At 42.1% G+C, this 22,492-nt stretch overlaps 1 protein-coding gene across 3 annotated transcripts in view; it reads left to right on the top strand.

Moving 5' to 3' along the window:
- The first annotated feature begins 233 nt into the window (after positions 1–233).
- The window catches only part of TRIM8 (tripartite motif containing 8), a 78,701-nt gene continuing 56,442 nt past the window's right edge, over positions 234–22,492 (top strand). Inside the window, exons 1-2 of one of the 3 annotated variants that reach the window (XM_066600923.1) lie at positions 234–394; positions 1,917–2,708. In XM_066600923.1, the coding sequence (XP_066457020.1) occupies positions 2,139–2,708 (570 nt within the window). In that variant the 5' untranslated portion in view covers positions 234–394; positions 1,917–2,138. Of the gene's footprint in view, positions 1,278–1,916; positions 2,709–22,492 lie in introns of all 3 variants that reach the window. The other 2 variants (XM_066600921.1, XM_066600920.1) reach the window with 2 other exon arrangements.

The following is a 22,492-nucleotide window of genomic DNA, read 5'->3' as shown; positions in this document are numbered from 1 at the left end:
TTCTTGGATTAACGTTCAGTTTTGTTTGCTGAACTATTTGCTACAGGAAATTGTTGTAGACTAAATAAACGTAGCTGCTCCTTTAAAAAAAAAAATTCAGCTGCTTTGGCAGAACTGAAAGTAAAGACAGAGGGCGCTCCAGAGCTGTGGAGGAGAGAAAGAAAGCAGTGACGCAGGCAGAGCAGAGGTGGGCGGAGCTCGCCTGGAAGCAGTCTGCTGCTCTGCTCTCTCTACAGACAGGCTGAGGCGGTGACACGGGTTCGATCCCCTCCTCTGGATCTTATCTGCCCCTGGCCTGGGGGGCTCATCGAGAAATCCCTGGCATCTCAGAGGGGTGTGCAGAATTCACCGATTGTTACGAGGAAGCTGCTATCTTCCACTGGACACTGAAAAGGTGCATTCATGTACAATACTGGCTGGGGGGCTCTGTGTAACTGGACTGGGGGCATTTAAATAGCAAAGAAACCAAGGAAGCAGATGTGGATTCCCTTTGAAAATCTAACAAGGGGCTCACAATAACTGGGACTCATACGATTGTTTTGCTCATCATTCGGATGCAGGAATAATATAAATGCTGCTCTGCTCTCTCGGCATTACAAGAACCCTAAAGACTGAGAATTAGTAAAAAAAAAAATTTTTTTTTTGCAAATTTTATTTTATAAATTCCGATTTCCTGGAATCCTAAGAAATACCTGCTGAAAAAGAAGGAATCTACCAACCTATACTGGTACAATATTGATCCTCTACATGAATCAGGAAGGGCGTTGTGCATTTTTTTTAATGTTGGCATGCTCAACCTAACGTAAATATTTTATATGAAATATATTTTTATTTATGACCTCGCTCTGTTTTTATACCGCCTCTGACATTTTGACAAGCTCCGTTCACTCCGTTTACTTGATTTCCAATTGAAAAGGCTTTTTTTTTTTTATTAAGCGAGAAAGGGGGAGGGAGGTTGTAAATCCCAAGAAGAAGAAAAAAAAGATACTTTTTACATTATTGGGATAGGGAAATAGATTTATTAAAGGGATTAAGAAACAAGATGGCTGAAGGTAACAGTTTTTTTGATCTAGGGAAAATGCAAAAAGATACAGCAGCTGGGAGATCGGCTTGAAGTTTTCCTTGATCGAGCAGAATTAATCTATAAATAAAAGGGGCGTCAGGATTTAGGTATTAATTAAAATACATAGCGTTTCACCCCCTTTTTTTTTGCCTTGTTTTTCTTTTTCCGTGGTGGCTTCTACAAGTTTCGTAACAAGAGCACTTGAATATTCATGGTAAGGGTGACATTCTTTAAGAACAAAATGTGTTAATTTTCTGTGACTGTCTCCCTCATTGGCCCCACTGTCACTGCCCTTGCAGATTGGATGTAAAATCAGAAATAGCTTTCATGTCAGGAGGAGGGAGTCTGAAGGGGGAGGGCTGTGATTAGCTGTTGAGAAATTCCTTTTCAGTTTGATCAGGGCATGCAAAGCCTAATCCACTGATCACAATCCAATTCTTTTATTTTTGCTCTGTTTTATTTGGTATGGTTTTATGTTCCCATTAGGTCTGTAGATAGGCTGAGTTTACGGTCAGGGTAAATTTTTTCAATTTTTTTTTTTTGTATTCGGCATAGAACGGAATAGCAATTTTTTTTAAGCCCTTTTTTTTCCTCTTATTTGCGAAACAAGGAAGAGGTGGGAGGGTTTTTCTCGCTCTAGGCTGGAATTTGAGCCGTGAGACTGAACTGTCTCTTTCAGAGCCCCATCTAGGATCACTCTCTATGGAAACAACCTCAAGAATTTGGTTGCTCGGTTAATTTCAAGGAAGGCTTCCTAGATTTTCAATCTATAGTCGGTGAATAGCTTGTATTATGTATTAAATTTAACCCTTTTTTTCTTTTTTTTTACCCCTTATATTTTTTTTTCCTCTAGGAGAGTTTTCAAATTACGGAATATGCGCTGTGAAGTTACTAGGACATAAATAGAATTCATTTGTATCTTTTTTTCCTTTTCGGGATGAATTGTGATTTAAAGGAAATATAGATATATCTCATTTTCCAGCTTATTTTGAAAGGAAAGAGGACAGAAATTTGATTGGCTGTGCTCCCACTCGATTTTGTAAAGCGTGATCCACATTACACTGCCAAGCTGGAGATGGCGGAAAATTGGAAAAACTGTTTCGAAGAGGAGCTTATATGTCCTATATGTCTGCATGTGTTTGTTGAACCTGTTCAGCTTCCATGTAAGCACAATTTTTGCAGAGGTTGCATAAGTGAGGCCTGGGCAAAAGAGACAGGCCTGGTAAGGTGCCCCGAGTGCAACCAGGCCTATAATCAAAAGCCTAACCTCGAAAAGAACCTTAAACTCACAAATATCGTGGAAAAATTTAATTCCCTTAATGTGGACAAGCCACCGTCTATCCTGCACTGTGTATTCTGTAGAAGGGGGCCGCCGCTGCCTGCCCAGAAGATCTGCTTGAGATGTGAAGCACCATGCTGCCAGTCCCATGTGCAGACTCACCTACAGCAGCCTTCTACTGCTCGTGGGCACCTCCTAGTAGAAGCCGAAGACGTTAGGGCCTGGAGTTGTCCACAACATAATGCTTACCGACTGTACCACTGTGAAGCCGAGCAAGTGGCAGTGTGCCAGTTCTGCTGCTACTATAGTGGTGCCCACCAAGGACATTCAGTGTGTGATGTGGAGATTCGCAGAAATGAGATAAGAGTAAGTACCTTCTTGATTTACCCACCTTCTCTTATGCTGTTTTGTTTCGATGTCTTATATAATGTGTACATTATACATGAGGTTGATTTAAGGGGCTTTTATGGAAGTAATCGCCAAACCGTGTTGTGCTTTGGAAGCGATATACAGTCGCCATTTTATTGAGTGACCATGTTCATAGCCCAACACTTGGCTTGACCCCAATAGCATCACTCTTGCTTGATTCAACAGGACATACCACAGGCTTGAAAATATTAATTCAGCTTATCAAAATGGAAGCCACCACTTACTATTTATTGGTCAGCTTTATAGCTTATAGCTATGTTGCTCTGTTTTTGTCAACTGTTCAACCTTTTGATTAATAGCCTTGGATTCCGAGATGTTGTGTAGTGCGTCATGAGGAACATTTAGGAAATGCATGTTGGCCAAGGCCTATGACAGCACAAATAGTAAATATCATCTTGTATGGCTGCCAAGTAGCCTTGAACACAAGCTAGAGGTAACCTAGAAATGCCTTTAGGGATATGATCTATTTACTGCCACAACAGATACACCGCTATACGATAACACTCTCATTTTTTATGGGGTTTTTTCTTCTTTTCTGAAATATTTCCTAAATACGGTAATTAGATATTGGCATCAGTCAGTGATTTGCATATGATTCGTTTTTTCCAGTTTTCATTATACTTATGTGATAAAGTGATTTCCTGCTTGTAAGCTATGGATCTGCAGTCTTTTGTTGACCTACAGCTCCGAGTATTCTGGGAAGCAGAGTCAGTTGCATTTGCCTATGTTTGCTCTGTGGCCTCCATTCCTGGCACATCAGTGTAATATAGAAAACCTGGAATAGAGAATTATGTTGGTTGTATCAATGATGACATTGTTACTCCTTCCATTGGTGACTTGATGTATAGTCCGTGGTTCACAAATAATCACCTTTTGCTTATATAGCGCAAATATATTTTGCAGCACTCTACATCACTTGATGTTATGGGACCGCAATTGGGGGATTACAATTTTTAATTCACCTATTAGTATGTTTTTCGGATGTGTAAGGAAACCGGAGTACCCTGAGTAAACTCACACAAACATGGGGAGACCATACAAACTCCATGCAGATGTTGTCCCTACTCAGATCAGAGTTTAGGACCCCAACACTGCAAGGCAACAGTCCTAGCATGCTGGTCCAAGCATACGTCACCATACCTGGAGTTGAACCTAGGTGGCCTCGATGAAAACCAGGACTCCTAACTGCTATTGATATAAAAATAGAAATTTCATAAAATAATTCATGAATACCAAATTAATCTATCAGTATGTTCTCGAAGTCTGGAGGGAAAGCCAAACAAACAAGGGAAGAACATACAAACTTCATGCAGATGTTATGCTTGATTGGATTCAAACCCTGGACTCTAGCACTGCAAAACAACAGTGCTACCCACTGAGCCACCATGCTGGCAAGATGTTGTTAAATTGATGATTATGAAGTTGGTAAACTATAGAGTCCCTGTGGGTTCATATTACAGAGCTTGGGGCACTCAGTGTGCCACCGTATGGGGCATCTGAAGGCTCTGTATACTCTCTAGTCCAGGATATTTGGGTCCCATATAAAATCACTGCCATATGTAAGTATGGTATGGACCAGTAGCAGGTAATGACCCAACCATGGCAGAGTGTAGGTAGCTTACTAGAGATACAAGGTGTCATAGCAGCTACATCATGCAAAGCCAAGACAGTGTGCCATTGTATGGTGCTACTTGATGGGTTCTTCTTCCCTACTTAAGCAGTACCACAATTTATTTTTATTGGACGCATACATAATTTGAAAACAAAACCCTCCATGTTCCTTTGTAAGAAATTTGAGACATACACAGGTACAGCAGGGCCCATAGGAGTCTATGGTTGCCATATTGTGGCTCGGAACAACTCAGAGGTCGGGCAAAGTCAAAATACATTTATGTGCCTAAGTCTTATGCTTTCCTATGATTTGCATGAAGTTGTCCATATATTGGTACTTCTCAGGAATTGGGAGGAAAATCAGGAGGCCGCTTCGTGGTCAGGGCCTATGGGAAGTAAATGGTACTTCGAACCAAGAGCAAGTATATCTTCTAATTGGGTTTTGAATATCCTTGTTGATTATTTGAGGAAGGCACAAATTGTAAAAGTTAAGCAATTTTGTCGGAATTGAATTGCAAAACCTTCCATTGCTTTGTACCTGCTTGCACACCAATTATTTTGCAAATGCACTTGCTAAACACATTGACAAGTACTTCTCTCCTATCACATTAACAAAAACATTCATATGTTTATAAGGACCATTCATATTGAAAAAGTGCAGTGCTTAAGAAGTTGTTTCCAGATACATTGGAGCAGGGCATAGCTATAGAGGAGGCAGAGTTTGTTTTGCTGGGTTCCTGCAAGTTGGACATATACCATAGACTCAAGATACAGTAACTGTTGTCCAAGCATGTCTTTCCTGACTCCATACTACTAAATGATGCACGACCACCTCTGACATTGCAAGCCTTTTGGAAAACAATAGGATAAGACAGATTAAAACCAGTCTCTCGATTTCCACAATGCCAAGACACTGAACTGTAGGCATGAGATTCTTGGAAGATCCCACCAAAGTTATTGGTATCCACCTACAAAAATCTTGTGTCTACGGCCAACTTTATATGCAGACTATATTGCCTTAAGGGCCTTTTGCACGTCCCGATGATTGGGCAAGGCAAGACCTTGGTAGAAACATTCATTTGCCTGATTATTGGGCTGCTTGCAGTTGCACCTGAGCAGTCGGTGAATGAACAAATGGTTGTTTAGCTGCTGATTGGCTCGTTTGTGTTCCCATATAAATCATCATTGTTGGCAGTACATCTCTCCATTGGAATAGAATGATTTCTAATGCTTAAATAGAGCCAGCTCTCTTCTTTTCCGAGGCAGGTAAACTCTCTCCGCCTCCCTTTTTTACAGCTCCCATAGCAGTCTATGGGAGCTTCCAGTGTTTTTCGTCAAAAGATAGTTCAAGACCTATCTTTTGACGCAGTTTGAAAAAAATCGGTTTTAAGGGTCTTTCCCACAGGGAGCTAGGCACGCAAAACTAACTCACATAAAAACCACGCGGCTACTAGAATCAATGGTTTCCTATAGGAACATTCAGATTCCTTCATCGGAACGTTCCCATAGGAAACCATTGGTTCTAATAGCCGCGTGATGTTTGTGCTCCTAGCCCCCCGTGTGAAAGAGGCTTAACAGGGGGATTTTTTTCATGCAACCTTAGATTGGGAAAGGTGACCACATGAAAAAGCCTGTTAATTGGACAACATCTTTTATATCCCGTCACAGTCACCCTGTAACTTTTGTCGGCCATTTTATCAGCTCTGTCGAGATGGCTAGTTGCAGAAAATGGGGAGGAAGCGTGTAAGTAAAACTTTACTGCTATGTACCACTCCCCGCTCTAGTGGTGCTCCTCTGCATTCCATCAGCAAGTACGTATGCCATGTTGCTATGGCAACTGGTGGCCGGCAATGACACCAGCGGCCTGAGTGTCCAGTTGCCATGGCAACCAGACACAAATCAATTCTTATGGCCTGTTTAAAGCGTGCAAGGGCTTCCTGACCCTTACCTGAGGATCAGTAGCAATCAATTTTGACATAACCTTAGTGCCTACATGTTCTAGATGGACCCTCCCTTATGTACAATGTAACATGTTCTCCTAAAGGGCAATTAATCAATAACATGGAGGCCCTGAAGAATAGCTGTCTGCCATGTTATTAATGGATAACGCTGTTGGTTACACAAGTCCTTCATGGTATTTGACTATGGAAATGTGTTGTTGACTCTCTTGGCCATGCGATGACTCTGCTGAGAACCCTACCGATTTCCCAGGTTCACCTCCGTAACATGAATGATGCATTCCTGTTTGCTTAGAAATTCCACGGTCTTAGGAAAGAAATGAGTTTTCCCATACCTTGATTCATTCTGTGAAGTCTCCTAGCTATCCATTCCCAGAAGGGAGATTCTAGTTCCAAGAATATGGTTCTTTTCATTTCTTAGAAAAATGATTCTTTTTTTTTTTTTGGTCAATGTTTCATTTCAGATATGAATTTGGCCGCGTCCCGTATACAAGGCTGGATGAATGGCCTGCGATTTTTAAGTGTTGGAAAACATTTCTCTTTTGGATTTTTCTCTATTCCCACACAGCTGTTGTTCTCACTGTAAAAGGAACAATAGACTACTCTGTTCTTGCAATTAGTAACTTTTTATGTTTTTGGGTTTTCTTTATATAATGCAAATTGTTTTTTCATTATATTCTATTGTCGTGTTGAAATTTCTTTTTTTTTTTACGGATCATTTCTGCCGGTATCTGGCCGTAGTTATGTCATAGCGAGTCATAATCTACAAAAGCACACTCTAGTCTTCATAGTACAATAAATATTAAAGGGTTACCCTTGACGATAACCCATTAAAATGTCCTTACTGATAGATGCTCTGTAAGAGCAGCTCCTATGTTGGCGTATGCAGCCTCATTAGGCCTCATTCCGGGTGCAAATCTCATCAAGACAGTTCACGGACACCTATATGTGTGCCGTCCGATCTCCATGGATGGTGGATATTGCATGCCCTATACTCGGCCGTGATACCAACCACAATAGAATATGCAATTTTTTTTTCCTTTCCCACAGACCATCGGTCCTTGAATGAAAACTCACTCATGTGAATAGCCTCATAGGCTTTAATGGGTCTGTGTGCTGTCTTTGTAAAATGCGGTTTTCTGAATAAGGCCTTACATGAACAGCCATTCATTTCAATGGCTGCCATATAATTCTACATTTCCAGCTTATTCACAACAGCGCCTTCCATTTGGAAAGCAGTTGCTGTCATGCGATGACTTCTTTTGAAAAGCGTTCTTCACTTTATACAATCCTTACTTGTTAAGGTGCCTATTCATCTGACAGCTGTTTCCACTGGCTCCCCTATACACACAAACGTTCAGCTCTTTTGCCGGCTTATCTCCCGGGGAACAAAAGAATCAGGAATTGAAATTCAACATCCCTGATTCTTCCTTTCCGTGACATCATCTGTCATGGGAAAGTTGAGCTGCCCCCATACACACTATATAGTCTTCCGCACTCGCTATCACAATCTGTATTTTTTTTTTTTAAACCCACTGGGCCTAATAGTCTGAGTCTTTCTGTTCTGTAGAGAAAACTTTTCAGCGGTTATTTCATTATCATCACAGGCAGGATTGCAATGAATTATAATACCTACATACAGCTAACACGGGATCCAGTGTTCACCATGGGTGATGATCACAGCTCACCCCTTCTTCCTCCCTGCACAATGACCTACATAGCATGCATGCAACACTCCCCCATAGACGTCAGTGAGTCAGCTCCTATCCATTCTTTGAATGGCCCATGAGGCTGCTGTAAAGCATATCTCTAAATGCTGTTAACTACTGCTCAGACAAAATGGCTGCCCCCATAGTCATCTACATACAATAGAATGGAAAAAACTGCAATCATAAAATACAAAAAAAAAATATTGGAAACATGGAATATGTTTCACTGTCTGGTTTTCATTAGTAAAAAAAATATAGGTAATACATTTCCTTTATTTGCTCACCACTCCTGAACGTCAGAATTCCCTAGTAGGGTACATGAAAATGGGTCTTCTAAACTGAACAACCCCTTTAAGGTCCACGTTCACAGTTTGGGGTTTTATGTCTTAAAAGCATCTCAGAAGAAAAGTATCCTTGCTGCTCATAGTAATCATCACATTCCATAAGGGGTTTTCCGAGTTATTTATTCTATATAGTTTTTGGCTCCGACAAATGACATCACCCAGCTAGAGGACCTGGTGATGTCACGTTGCCTTCTAATGAATGCACTAATGACAGTCCTGCTGACCTCCCATTGGCTACACTGGTCATGTGGGTAAGCAACCCACATGACCACTACCGCCAATGTAAACAGAGCAGAAGCTGGGAGATGAGTATGTGTGTTTTTTGTTTTGCACACAACTTGTTCCCCCACTGCCACCCATATAAGAAAATGTTAGAAAACCCCTTTAAAACAGTTTTGATACATGAGACCGTAGAGACCCATTTATCACGGATAATGCGCACAGTGATGTCACAGTGTAAGGATAATGCACACAGTGATGTCACAGTGTAAGGATAATGCGCACAGTGATGTCACAGTGTAAGGATAACGCACACAGTGATGTCACAGTGTAAGGATAACGCACACAATGATGTCACAGTGTAAGGATAATGCGCACAGTGATGTCACAGTGTAAGGATAATGCGCACAGTGATGTCACAGTGTAAGGATAACGCACACAGTGATGTCACAGTGTAAGGATAACGCACACAATGATGTCACAGTGTAAGGATAATGTACACAGTGATGTCACAGTGTAAGGATAATGTACACAGTGATGTCACAGTGTAAGGATAATGCACACAGTGATGTCACAGTCTAAGGATAATGCGCACAGTGATATCGCAGTTTAAGGATAATGCACACAGTGATGTCACAGTGTAAGGATAACGCAAACAGTGATGTCACAGTCTAAGGATAATGCGCACAGTGATATCACAGTGTAAGGATAATGCGCACAGTGATGTCACAGTGTAAGGATAATGCGCACAGTGATGTCACAGTGGAAGGATAATGCACACAGTGATGTCACAGTGTAAGGATAATGCGCACAGTGATGTCACAGTGTAAGGATAATGCGCACAGTGATATCACAGTGTAAGGATAATGCGCACAGTGATGTCACAGTGGAAGGATAATGCACACAGTGATGTCACAGTGAAAGTACAGAGTGCACAGTGATGTCACAGTATCGAGATTATAGGCACAATTATGTCACATTAGAGGCATAATGAATGTGACAGCACATGAATAATGTAAAAACTAATGCCAAGAAGACGGAATAATGCATGGGGCTGCACTTAGTTTTAGGCTCCCCATTTCAAAGTCATCACTAATTATACCTTATGTCTGTGTAGAAAATGGTCACCTTAGTTCTGGGGCCCCATAGGAGCTGCAATGCCTGCTACCATGGTAGTTACACCCATGCTAAGACTTAAGGGAGAAAGAATGAGTCCATAATGACATTAGACCATATTTTTTTGCCCTGCACTTGAAGAATGGAATGTGCATGCAGTAAAGCTAGATTACATCTTTGAGTATTTTATATCCCGCTGTGTGAACAGACATTGCCCCTTGATATTCTGGCAGTGTCCAATTATGAAGGGTGGAAGAAAATCTTAAGATGGACATTTCTTGGCCACCTTCACCTTCATTGTGCTGATTAAACTTCACTTTGAAGTCATGGGCTGCAGCTTCTTTGTGTTGGAGTATACAGCTAGACTCCTGTATTTCTAAAGAGAGACTTTTGAGCATGCTGTCTGTTTCTTTATTTCCTAGAAACCAGGAGAGCTTTGCACCCCGTGGAGATATTTGATTGGAGATAACCATTAGCATTCTCAGTTCTGCCGACAATGTGTGAAGAGTATCATATGTGTATCATGATGAAAATTATCAAACACTCTACATTTTACATTTGGGTTTTGAAATACGTTTTCTTAAACCAATAGAAGAGTAAGGAACTGATCTGTGTTAACACATATTCATTGGCACTACTTTGAAACTTGGGCGTATGCTCTGTCTAATAAGTGACAAATACCTTTATTTATAAGAAGGATTTAATTTTGATTGCCTGCTTATTAGTCATGAAGAGCTCCAGTAAAGTGCATGATGATTCTCAGAACTACTTTTATATATATCACATCGCCTATGCATTGTGGATATAGCAAATAGATAAAGTCTACTCGTATGAGCAGGGGCGTAACTATAGGGGGTGCAGGGGATGCGGTTGCACCTGGGCCCAGGAGCCTTAGGGGGCCCATAAGACCTCTCCTCTCCATAGCCCAGTACTATGAAAAAAGCATTATAGTTGGGGGCCCTGTTACAGATTTTGCACCGGGGCCCAGAAGCTTCAAGTTACGCCTCTGCGTATGAGCAAGGTTGGTCAAGGCCCGGTACCCAATGCATCTACATATCTGTAAAAAAGTCAACCTGGCTCTCATTCTGGTACAACTTTATCTCAAAGGAGTTGTTCAACTTATTTTCTTATATCGTCCTCCCCAGGGGCGTAACTAAAGGCTCAGGGGCCCTGATGCAAAAGGTGAGCTGGGGGCCCCCCTTCTATCTTTATCTGTACCCTTACCCATACCTAAACCATGCTGCACAGAGGCATAACTTGAAGCTTCTGGGCCCCAATGTAAAACCTGTAACAGGGCCCCTAACTATAATGCTTTATTCATAGTACTGGGCTCACTATATGGAGAAGAGAGGCCTTATGGGCCCCCTAAGGCTCCTGGGTCCAGGTGCAACCGCATCCCCTGCACCCTCTATAGTTACGCCCCTGGTCCTCCCCCACCACCACATTCCCAAAACTATATAAAAGTAATATACTCACCGTGGTGCCAGAGTGCCGCAGTTCATCCCCCCACTGTGACCAATTATTTTAATATAGGAAAACCCCTTTAAGGACTACAGTATAGTCCCTGCTTGATACGTTTTGCAGAAAACTTCCTGTTTAGTTTGCTTGGTGCGCTACCATAAACCATGGCAAAAACAATACCTACCTTCTATATACTTGAAGGATATACTCATCCATACCCAACATGTAGAAGCTCTTCTTTTCCAGAGGCCCTTTGAAAAATGAAAGGAACATTGTAGACCGAATTGAAACTATTAAACTGACCCTACATAGTAGATTGATTCTCTTAGAATGTGTAGGGGGTCTCTTGATTCTCCCCCAATGGCAGATGTTGGGTGCGAAAAGAATCAGACAGTTGAATTTGAACACGCCCGATCCTTTTCTTCTCAGGAAAGATAAGTAGCTGCCAGATTAATCTGGCAGCGGCGTATTTCATTCTCCCTATTGAGAATACATGGATATTTTTTGAGCGTTTTTGCATACTGCTCATGATACTACAAAGTTTCTCTATATGGCATAACAGTCATGGGACTGCACATATTCATGTGATGCACACTACAGTATCATGGCTAACAGTGGACCTCTGATGGAATCGTTCTCTCTCTACTCTGACTTTTTGTCTCCTTGAGCAGCTGTAGATTACAGGAATAACTTTTCCTCGTAGTTAATAATTCACCATGTTGTATAAAAACCGTAGAACAGGTGCAGTATATGAGGCCCAGGAACTGGCACCGGCTATCCCTCCTTACTTCCGCTCAAACTTGCCGAATACATATATAACAGAATTACCAGTTTTATGATTGTGACTTCCCTTGGTTGGAATTTCCTGTTTTTAATGAGACGGAATTAACTTGGACCTCGTTAATTAAGTGGCCAGAGAAGCTGTGCTAGATATTAATGGATTAATTGAGTCCAGGCTAACTTAGTCAAAAAGTAACAAACTTGAAACAGCACAAATGTCCATCTGGGTCACATCAAGTAGGTAAATGTTCTCTTTTCCTCTAATAGCACCACCTAGTCATGTCTTTCTGATCTAAAGTCAGACAAGGGGTGTAACTATAGAGGATGCAGGGGATGCGGTTGCACCCGGGCCCAGGAGCCTTAGGGGGCCCATAAGACTTCTCTTCTCCATATAGGGAGCCTAGTACTATGAATAAAGCATTATAGTTGGGGGCCCTGTTGCAGGTTTTGCATTGGGGCCCAGGAGCTTCAAGTTACGCCTCTGAGTCAGACCTATATTTACAGTTTAAAGAAGTTGTCTGGTTGCTGGATAACCCCTTTTCTTTATGAAAATGCAAAAACTTATCTCTCAGCGGCTGCCGAAATCCAGCGCTGCAGTCTGTAGCGGTCCCGGAGACTCCTGTGACTCATAATGTCACAGGAAATAGGGTGACCGCTGCAGCCAATAGGAAGCTGCAACAACACCGCCGATTCTCCTGGCATTGGCACTCATTATGCGCCATGATGCCAGGAGTTCAAGAATGTGGAATCGCAGCCTCCTATTGGCTGTAGTGGTATGATGATTTCCTGTGACATCATCTGCCACAACAAACCCTCAGACCACAACGGGTTGCAGTGCTGGATTCTGGCATCAGCAGAGGGGTAAGTATCTCTCTGTTTGTTATTTTACCCCAGGGGGTCCTATCAAAAAGGGATTGTCCAGTAACCGCAACCCCCTTTTAATAATGTTTCTGCTATTTACTTGACTTTCTGTAGCTTGTGAACAGACTTGCAGATTTTACTGCGTGGAGACTGACTTAAATATAGGAATTTTAACACAGGAAATTTCATTTGCGAGATGGAAGGAAGCTGATGCAGTGCTTAGATGAGGCCTTGCAGATCAAGCAATGGAAATTCTTCTCTCTGAGCAAAACAACCTACACTGTACAGCTGTGTTTCAGTTAACCCTGTCTAAACAAAGGATATGGTCAGGGCTGTGTCAGTGTCATATCGGTGGAAAGCACCCACCAACAATCCATTCTTTGTCTGAATGTTTTCTGCAGCCAAGACGGTCATTAATGGTTTGTGCTCCGAGCTATGGTTTAGCTCTATTTTATGTGTTCTTGTTTGGAAAATGTAAGACTGACCATGAATGTAGAGCTTAGCACCTGATGAGATAAATCTTACAATATTTTAGAATATTATTGTTTTTAAACATTCATTGTCAAATCATATATGTATTTACCCAGATTTGGAGGTACCTTGGCTACACTATTTTAGTGAGTGTTTCTCCTTGTTTTGACGCCAAGTTGGTGTAAAGAGACTTATGGGCCATGCAATGCTCTCCTGGAAAATAAGAACCTATTAGTCAATGGCCGATCTTTAATTAGGCCTTGCAACATGACTGGGAGTATAAGCCAAAACAGTCTTCCTTATGGAGAAAACAGGTTTGGCTTATAGTCATGTTGTAAGACCTGCTCAAAGGTCGGTGTCACAGCTCCAACAGCGCCTTGACTTCATTTAGCAATGGATACCAAGGAAGTGACATCTCCCTTTGGTTCCAGTACAGATTGGCTGGCTGGGTTGTCTTTCAACCCAGTTAGTGTATCAATTATTTTGTAATGGTATGGAAACCAGTTAATTTGTATAAAGGATGCCGGTTATATGTCCTGTGTATTGGCCATACGCTGTGCCAGTGAGTACTGTGGGTCAGGAACGTTATCCTTTCCCCTTACTTAGGGAGAGCACATAGAAAGTGAGTGAGGAGACTTATAAGGCCAATGATGCTCCTCTGGGTAGTATGCAAATAAGGGAGATGGAACAATACCTCTCCAGTGCTACCTATTAGAAGGCAGCATTCCTGCAAGTCAATGGATTCTGACTTGGCTTTCAATTCCCAGTCATTGTTACAAGGCTTGCATAAAGAGTCTAACATTGACTTGCAGAAATACTGCCTTCCAATAGGTGGCGCTGCAGAGGTATTCCATTTCCTTTATTTGCAAGTGAGTACTGTGTAACCAATGCTTATTGCACCTTAACTTAGAAGCTGTAGTCAATTATAGTTTAGTGCTTAGTGTATTGGCATTCAATAATCAATTTTGGCAGTCTGTCTATTCAGTGGGATCCTCCTTTTTCGGGGCGGGTGCTCTGCTTGAGGGGTCAGTCTGATTAGGTTAGTTCTGGTATACTCAGTTGCCATTGCCACAGTTACTAGTTGTAGTCCGTTAAGCCTTCTACGTTTGACAGTATTTATCCCATTTATCTGCCCAACGATTAGACCCCATTTTCTGCTCCAGAATTTGCCACCTCCAGTTGTACAGTCTTGCCGTATCAGATGTAAAAGTCGGACATTGACTTATAGGGAAGCCACCTTCCAATAGATGGTGTTACAGAGGCATTATATTACATTATATACATTTGCATACCATATATTGTACTTGGTTATAGGTTTCGCCTCAACAACAGTCCATAGCCTGCTTCCCATAGAGGCTAGTGTTTCCCAACCAAAGTTTTCTAGAAACTGCTCGGGGGTTTCCAAGAAGATAGCTTCAGGAAGATCTGTCACCTTTACCGTAGAGAGACTAATTTCATCCTGCCCAAAGAGGCTTTGATAAATACTAGTAAAAAAAACTTGAGCCAGTATATGTTGCAAGGGAAGAATTAAAGAACCTGTCAACCAAGCTTCTTTGAGGTAGGAACGGGAGTCGGGGTTCAATCAAGGAGACAAAAATGGTCAGGGTTTCCCCATCATAATTTAAGTTTGAACCAGGTATCACACACTCTTGAAACTCGGCATGGTAGCAGGTAAATGTTTATAAAGGGACTTTTCTTTATATCTTTATCTATATCAGGCTTTAGATAGTGTGTTCTTGCTTGTGCATTCATCAGATATTGACAAACTGGTGGCACACGCCCTTGTCAACTGTGGCATCGGGCAAGTGTTTATAGAAGAAAATATCTTCATTTTTTCATATATTCATCTGCATCCATCTGTAGAAATGGTTGGGCAGGGTGTGTTGCGTAGGTCAAGGCCAGCGCGTCTCTATGATAAATTCCAACTAATATTGCATGGACTATAGAAGAAGAAATGACTGACCCTCCCATATTACACAAGCTTAGCCCTTGTGGCTCCTTTCCCAGTGTATGTTATTTGCTATAGTTTTGACTTATGTTTTCAATTAGTAATATTTCTGCTGTCCCCAGTCTAATACTAAACTGTAATAAGAATAATTTATGGCTTTAATTGAATTTTCATGTAATTTCAGAACTGCTTTAGCTTTATGATTTCGGTTAAGAATAAAAGGCTATATTAAGGATGAGACTAGCACACGAGTCAGTCCATAAGTCTGTCTTCCATTTACTTTCTATATTGAGATATTTGTTTTATAGAAATGCAATTATGAAAACCAGAAACTGGGGAAACTATTTTTTTTTTTACATTTTTTAATGTATGTGTTTGTTTCATTAGTACAAATAAATATCATGGGATTTTCTCTGTATTTTACAGACAGCTAAATATTGAGCAGCAATTGTCCTCGGTACTGTTGTATCTTGACGCCACCGGAAGCTAGGGGTGTGACAGCTGTCACCAGGAGTGAATGCTCCTGTCACGCCCATAGTTTAGGATTGGGTGTCAAGAAACAGCAGTAACGGGCAGAGGAGCGAGCGTCGGCCAGTCATGGCGACTGAGCCGGCAGAAGTGCATACAGCGGCAGTGATCTGGCGGACACTTAGCGTCGGCCAGTCATGGCGACTGAGCCGGCAGAAGCGCGGACAGCGGCAGTGATCCTGTCGGGCTGCTCGGAGCAGCCAGCAGCGCCATAGCGCAGACTCATCTGAAGAGCCCATCTGCAGTGATCCAGCGGGGCTGCATAGAGAAAGCAGGGAGCGCAGAGGGGAGGCCAGGGACTGTGAGAGCGGGTTTGCCGGTAGCGGGCATGCCAGCCCGGCAGGGGAGTACTGCAACCTCCAAACACCTCTGGTGCTGTAACTGTAATGTGCCACCAGGCAAGCTCCCTTATGCCCCCCCCCCCCCGCGGTCAGTGGTCCCCGCTGTCGGCAATGTTGTATCTTGATGCCACCGTGCAGCACACCACACAGCCAATGGGAAGCTAGGGGCTTGACAGGGGGCGTTAACTGCAACAACGTCAGGTCAGCTCCTAGCTTCCGGTGGCATCAAGATACAACAGTGCCATTGTCCTCTAGGCGGAGAACTCTATAGACAGATTATTTATTATTATTAACACCAGGTAACAAAAAAAGTTTTTGTTCCTGTGAATTTAACACTAGTATTGTGTTGCCTAAGTCACATGTAACTGATAATGTGCATTATTTGAATCATAACTTTGTTTTTGGACCAATTGAGTTAGTATTTTAGCTTACCCCATATCCTATGCTGCATATCACTGCACACTACACACCCAATTGTGGCACATTGCAAAATGGGAAATTGCATATGGAACATGCTGGCACAGTCTGGATCTGCCTGCAAATCTGAAGTATACATATGCAGCAATTTTTAATATCACTTCCAATGTGTTATGATAATTTCTAGTGTCACTGTTTGTTTACCCTTTCAATTACTTTACAATTGCTTTTGTTAAGATAAGAGAACAATAGGTTTTTAATGGCTTAAGGTAACTTTTCCAGAAAGTTATCACAGTTAAATTGAACTCTGGTACATCTGTAATTTCTGTTGTTTGCAGGAGGCAATCAGAAAAACAAAGTATGCACATTGCTTTTCCCATGACCTCGAGAGGTTGCAACCACTTGAAGCCTTTCAAATCTTGGGAAAACCAATGTGGATACTTTGTTTGACTCTTGCAAACAACATAAAGTATACTTCAGATTTCCAGGCAGCTCCAGACTTGCAAAAATAAACAAATCCCTGCGCTGTGATCAATGAAAGGTTTGTTCGCAATCTGCCACGATTGGATGTAATGAGTGCAAGGATATGCTGCATAGGATAAAGGACCAGCTAAAATACCAACTCACCAAGTACAAAACCAAACTTATGACTCAAGAAAACCACATTATCAGTTACACATAACCTAGGAAGCGCAAAGCTAGAGTAAAATTCCTGGGAGCAACAATTTTTTTTTCAATAGCTGGTATGATTTGTGCATGAATAAATGTTAATATTACTTAATTTGAATTAGGTTTACTAATTTTATGCAAAGAAGAAAAAGGAAAAATCATAGGTTTTATTGCATAACAGGAATTTTTGGAATAAATTATTTTTCTGGCCACAAACCCAAAGTTTTAAGATACTGTTTTCTAAAAGGTTGTGACTAGAGATGAGCGAGCATACTCGCTAAGGGCAATTACTCGAGCGAGCATTGTCCTTAGGAAGAAAAGATTCAGGTGCCGGTGGGGGGCGGGGAGCGGTGGGAGAGAGTGGTGGGGGAACGGACGGAAGATCTGTCTCTCCCCCTGCTCCCCCTTGCTCGCTGCCGCAACTCACCGCTCACCCGCATCGGCACCCGAATCTTTTCTTCCGAGTGGGCAGGTACTCGCTAAGGACAATACTCACTCGAGTAATTGCCCTTAGTGAGTATGCTCGCTCATCTCTAGTTGTGGCATAAGACATCGGGATCTGAGGGTTACAATCTGGGAACAAAAAGTGTTTTACGCAGTGTGATATTGAGCTGAATTACAGCTAATTATAGATAATCATTAGTGTAATATAATTTATGCGTATATCAGCAATGGTATCATAATTTTTTATTTTTAAGCGTAACCTTAAAACTGTACTTAAAAACTGCACCTCTATAGATGTTTCCTTCAAAGAAAGAGTTCATCCTCCTCACAGCCTTATTTTAACACTTCTCTTCCTGTTGTGCATTTTAGAGAACACATTGCTATAGAATGTTGAAATGTTGCAGATGTTGCTGTTTGTACCTTTGTAAATGCTGAAATATTTCCTGTTTGCACTTTAATGCCACACAAGTTGCACCATGAGTAAGTGCAGATGATGCAGTAGGCACAGGTCCTACATGCCACGTCTCTAGGGGGTACTAAGAAAAAAAGTTTGGTGCCGTGATTGTTCTCTTCCGGAGAACAATCACAACTAGGGGGTTCTTGCATTCCCCTCATGCTGTATTTTTAGTAGGTGCAGCACAGTGCACAAACATAGTCTTGGAGGTACTTTGATGTAATTTATTTGAGCAGGGCAGGGGCATAACTTAAAGCTCCTGGGCCTGAATGCAAAGTCTGTAATGAGGCCTCGAAACTACCATGTGTCATTTATAATGCTGGTGATTTCTTATACGGCAGAGCAGCTTTTCATCCCCTCAGTAACCAAGACCTGGGTGTGACTGTTACCCCTGCACCCCGTATAGCTAGGCTTCTGGAGTAATGGGTACTTAGCTTTGGAATGTTGAGAAAGTGATCTGTTCATTATTCTAAAGTTTACCTCCTGTTGGTGTTGCTGCATTGAAAAATAGTATAGAAAAAAAACTAATAAAAATGTGCATTTTTCTTATATACTTACAGGGGTTGTACCAGAATCGTAAGTTATCTCCTATTCACAGGACGGGGAATAACTTGCTGATTGGTGGGGGTCTTGCCGCTGAGTCCTCCACCGATCTTGAGAACAGGGAACCTATGTCGCCCTCTGCCTGTAATTGTGGGGGTTGCTTTTACCCAGCAGTGATGTGTGAATGAGTGATGGCTGTGAATGTGTAGTTGGCGCTCCATTCATTTCAATGGGTCTGACGGAAATATCCGAGCATTTGCCGTTCGGTTAACTCTAGCAGTCGCATTAAAAATGGATGGAGCACCAACGTGCTTGGGAGACCAACATTCACTTAGTCTCTTCCTGACTGCGTGCATGGGAGTAAGCACAGAGTGAGGTGGACGGCGGAAAAGTGTATGCCCGATTTTTGGATTGATGAGGGTCTCAGCAAATTATCCACTATTCTGCAGATAAGGGGTAACTTGCAATTTTGGTACAACCCTTGTAAAGGGGTTTGTCCAGGACTAAATAAAAGGCTCAACTGTTTTTCCAGAAACAGCGCCACAACTGTCTGTGTACTGCATCTACTGTTGCATCTCATCTGCATTTAGGTAAATGGAGCTGAACTGCAATACTGGATACAGCCCATGGACAGACGTGGCGCTGTTTCTGGAAAAATAGCAAACCCTTTTTTCTAGTTTTGGAACTCTATTTTATTAAAAAAGTAGAAAACACTATAATAAAAGCAAAATAAACTCAAAACAATACATTCTTTATTCATCACAGAAAATACGGCATATGTGAGAAAACAAAACTGCATAAAACATAAAATTAGCAAAAGTAAACAGAAATGTAAAAATAAAGCAGAACTGGTCAAGCCCTCACTCATACTCTCTTAACTCATTCCTCTTCAAGCAGCAACAGAATAAGGCCGCTCTCATACACAGTATCGGCAAAACGCCGCAATTTTACCGCTGTTTTCAGATGCAGGTTACTATATCTTTGTGATGGGTGATGAGGTGCGTTTAAAAGCACCAAAATGCAACAAAATAGAGCAAACAGCGCTGGAAGATCACTGTGTTAGGAAATGGTGTGTTCGAGCGCATGTCTGCGAGGCCCCATTGAAATGAATGGGAGCGTTATACCGTAATTACCGCAGTACTGCAGTAAAAAACATATGCGTGAGAGTAGCCTAATGGTGTTTTCATATCTACATCGGAACCTCCAGCTGAACGTTCTGTCGCAGATCCGGCTGAAAATACCGGACGAAAGTGCTGTATGCAGCAGTTTTCTTCCATCCAAAAGCTGAGCAGCCGGGGAGAAAGTGAGCGGACCCCATTATAGTTAATAAGGGCCGCCCGGCGCTGTTCTGTTCCGTCCACAGGGATTCCCCTTTTCTGCTCTCCGAACTGAGCAGAAAAGCGTGAACCAATTTTGCAAGTGTGAAAGCGCCCAAAGAGGCTATTTAGATGTCCGTAGGTATTTTTACGGTCACCCGCCGGCGTTGTAGAAATGCGTGAGGGCACACAAATCCAACGTTTGTGCGCCTGTTGAGACGGCCCGAGCCTGGCGCATTTACACTGAGACCGTAATGCCTTACCTCCCCTTCGCCAGCTCTCTGCCTCTTTCCTCCCCTCCATCTGTTTGCAATGGGAGGGGGCAGGATGGCGGCAGAGCTAAGCTCCTGCCCCTTCGTCCGCAGCCAGCCATTGGAGGGGCGAAGCATGTCCCACCTCCTCCCATTGCAAACAGCCGGAGGGGAGGAGAGAGGCGTGGAGAAGGGGAAGGAAGTTTAGCAGTCACGCTACTTTACTCCCTCCCACCTCCCTTCTCTGCCCGCTGTCATTGGTTCCCATAGAAGTCTATGCAGCGGCCAACGTATTCCGGCCGGGAAGATAGTTCTATCTTTACGCTGCGGGAATACGCCTGTGTGATCTGATGCATTGGAATCCAATGCATCAGATGGTAGCGTATATCGTCCGGCCGTGAAAACAGCGGCGGATATACGCTTGTGTGAATAAGCCCTAAGTACGATATTAGGCTCTGTTCACCGTACTTTCTCCTTTTCTGTTATAAAAAGGAAGAATGAAAATAAAACAGCCGCTGGATGTCAAAATGACAGATCCCTGCAGTGTCATTGACCGTTGCATTGACGGTAACGGCTTCTGTCCTGGTTGTGTCATTTTGCAGGAACTAAAAGTGCGCATGCTGCACTTTCTTTTAATGACATGGAATCCCTGTGCGTATTGAGCAGATGGAAATGTGAACAGAGCCTAAATAATATAGCAAATAACACAAAATAGAATAATAATCACTGATAGCAAGAAATTAATAATAGCAGTGATGTACAATCCAAAATGATAGAACCTGTTTAACGAAGGGCGGGGGCTCCATACCGCACAGACACTGGGTGGTATAGCCACTATGGAGTCTGATCTATTCTGGGCACTGGCTATTACAAAGTAGCATTTAGGGGATATAATAATGTACTACCTTAATACTTCCCAGATGAAACTACATTTTAATAATCCAAAGTCCATAGTGCCGTGTATCCAGTAGCATGCAATAATTGCAAATGCCAAATACATCGTCTTGCTCGCGGCGTAATAAATTTGCAACAATGCAATAACCATGTTTTCAGTGGTTTATATAGGGTGCAATTAAACTGGAGGTCTCTGCACTTTATAGCCTACAGAAAAAGAATCTGAAGTCTCCAATGAGCATGACTTGCCACGTGACGGTACACAAAGACATGAGTAGGTGTGAGCTGGGAGGGGGGAATGCTTAAATAGTAGAAAGATATATTTAGTTCTGCTGTAATTTAAGCACTTTGCATCTGCTGTTGCTACAGGAAACCAGGCTCCGCAGTGCCGTCTCATGTAGATTTAGCACATAGAAGGCGCACTCATACATAGGTAATAAACTGCGCCTATTTCTTTCTTTTATGTCGCTTATCCCTCGCCTTAGAGTATCTTTGTGTTCAAGTATAGGTTCACATTTGCCCATCATTGTGTAATTATGCACAACTGTGTAAACGAGGTTTTTGTATTGTAATTATCTATTTATAGCTGTTGCTTTGCCGGAGCAGTCGAAAAAAAAATGACTTTAATGTTTCTAAGTGTAATCCAAGGGCCCCTCCCCCATTATCTGTGTGCAGTGGTCTGTTCCACCACACATAGGGCATCTCTCGCCAGCTGACTGCATAGAACGGACCACTGCACACACATAATGGGGGAGGGGGGTTTTGAATACACTAAGAAACAGTTTGGGAAGTCACTTGGTTTTACTATTTGCAAGGCGACAATAAGTCGGTAAAATAAATATATTACAAAAATCTAAAAAAAAATCTAAAAAAAAAAGGAAGGATAACTTTAGATTTTAGCATTATGGCCATTTTTCTCAAGCCACCAATGTACATATAAGAAGCAACAGAAACAATGTAGATTCAGCAAGCATACTATGGGTTAAATAGGCTTGAAAGAATGGCAGGGTGTGGAGAAATGCAATCATGAGACAGATAATTGATTATCAATCATCCCAAGGCTTTGTTACTGGGCTGCTACCTTCTGCATGGACTATATGTAGATCGGATTTCGACTGGTAGGAGGGCGTTAGGAGTCACTTTTGGTAGAACGCTAGTGTTTTTATAGCGGATCCTGTTTTGCAAGAAACTAAAATGTACAAAGCAGAATGAATGCATTATTTCCTTTTGGGGTGGATTTATTAAACGGATCTGCGGAAAGTATGCTTTCTGCTCATTTCCATTTCACTTCCGTTTTGCAGCATTTTAAACGGATCTGTTTCCATTGTCTCCTGCCCTTTGCTCATGCTTAGAAATAAAAACTGATACAAAAACAGAAAAAAAAGG

The sequence above is a fragment of the Eleutherodactylus coqui genome, chromosome 4 (assembly GCF_035609145.1).
Source record: "Eleutherodactylus coqui strain aEleCoq1 chromosome 4, aEleCoq1.hap1, whole genome shotgun sequence".
Classification (NCBI taxonomy): Eukaryota; Metazoa; Chordata; class Amphibia; order Anura; family Eleutherodactylidae; genus Eleutherodactylus; species Eleutherodactylus coqui.
The sequence above is the reverse complement of the archived record's forward strand: the minus strand, read 5'-3'. Positions and strand labels throughout refer to the sequence as shown.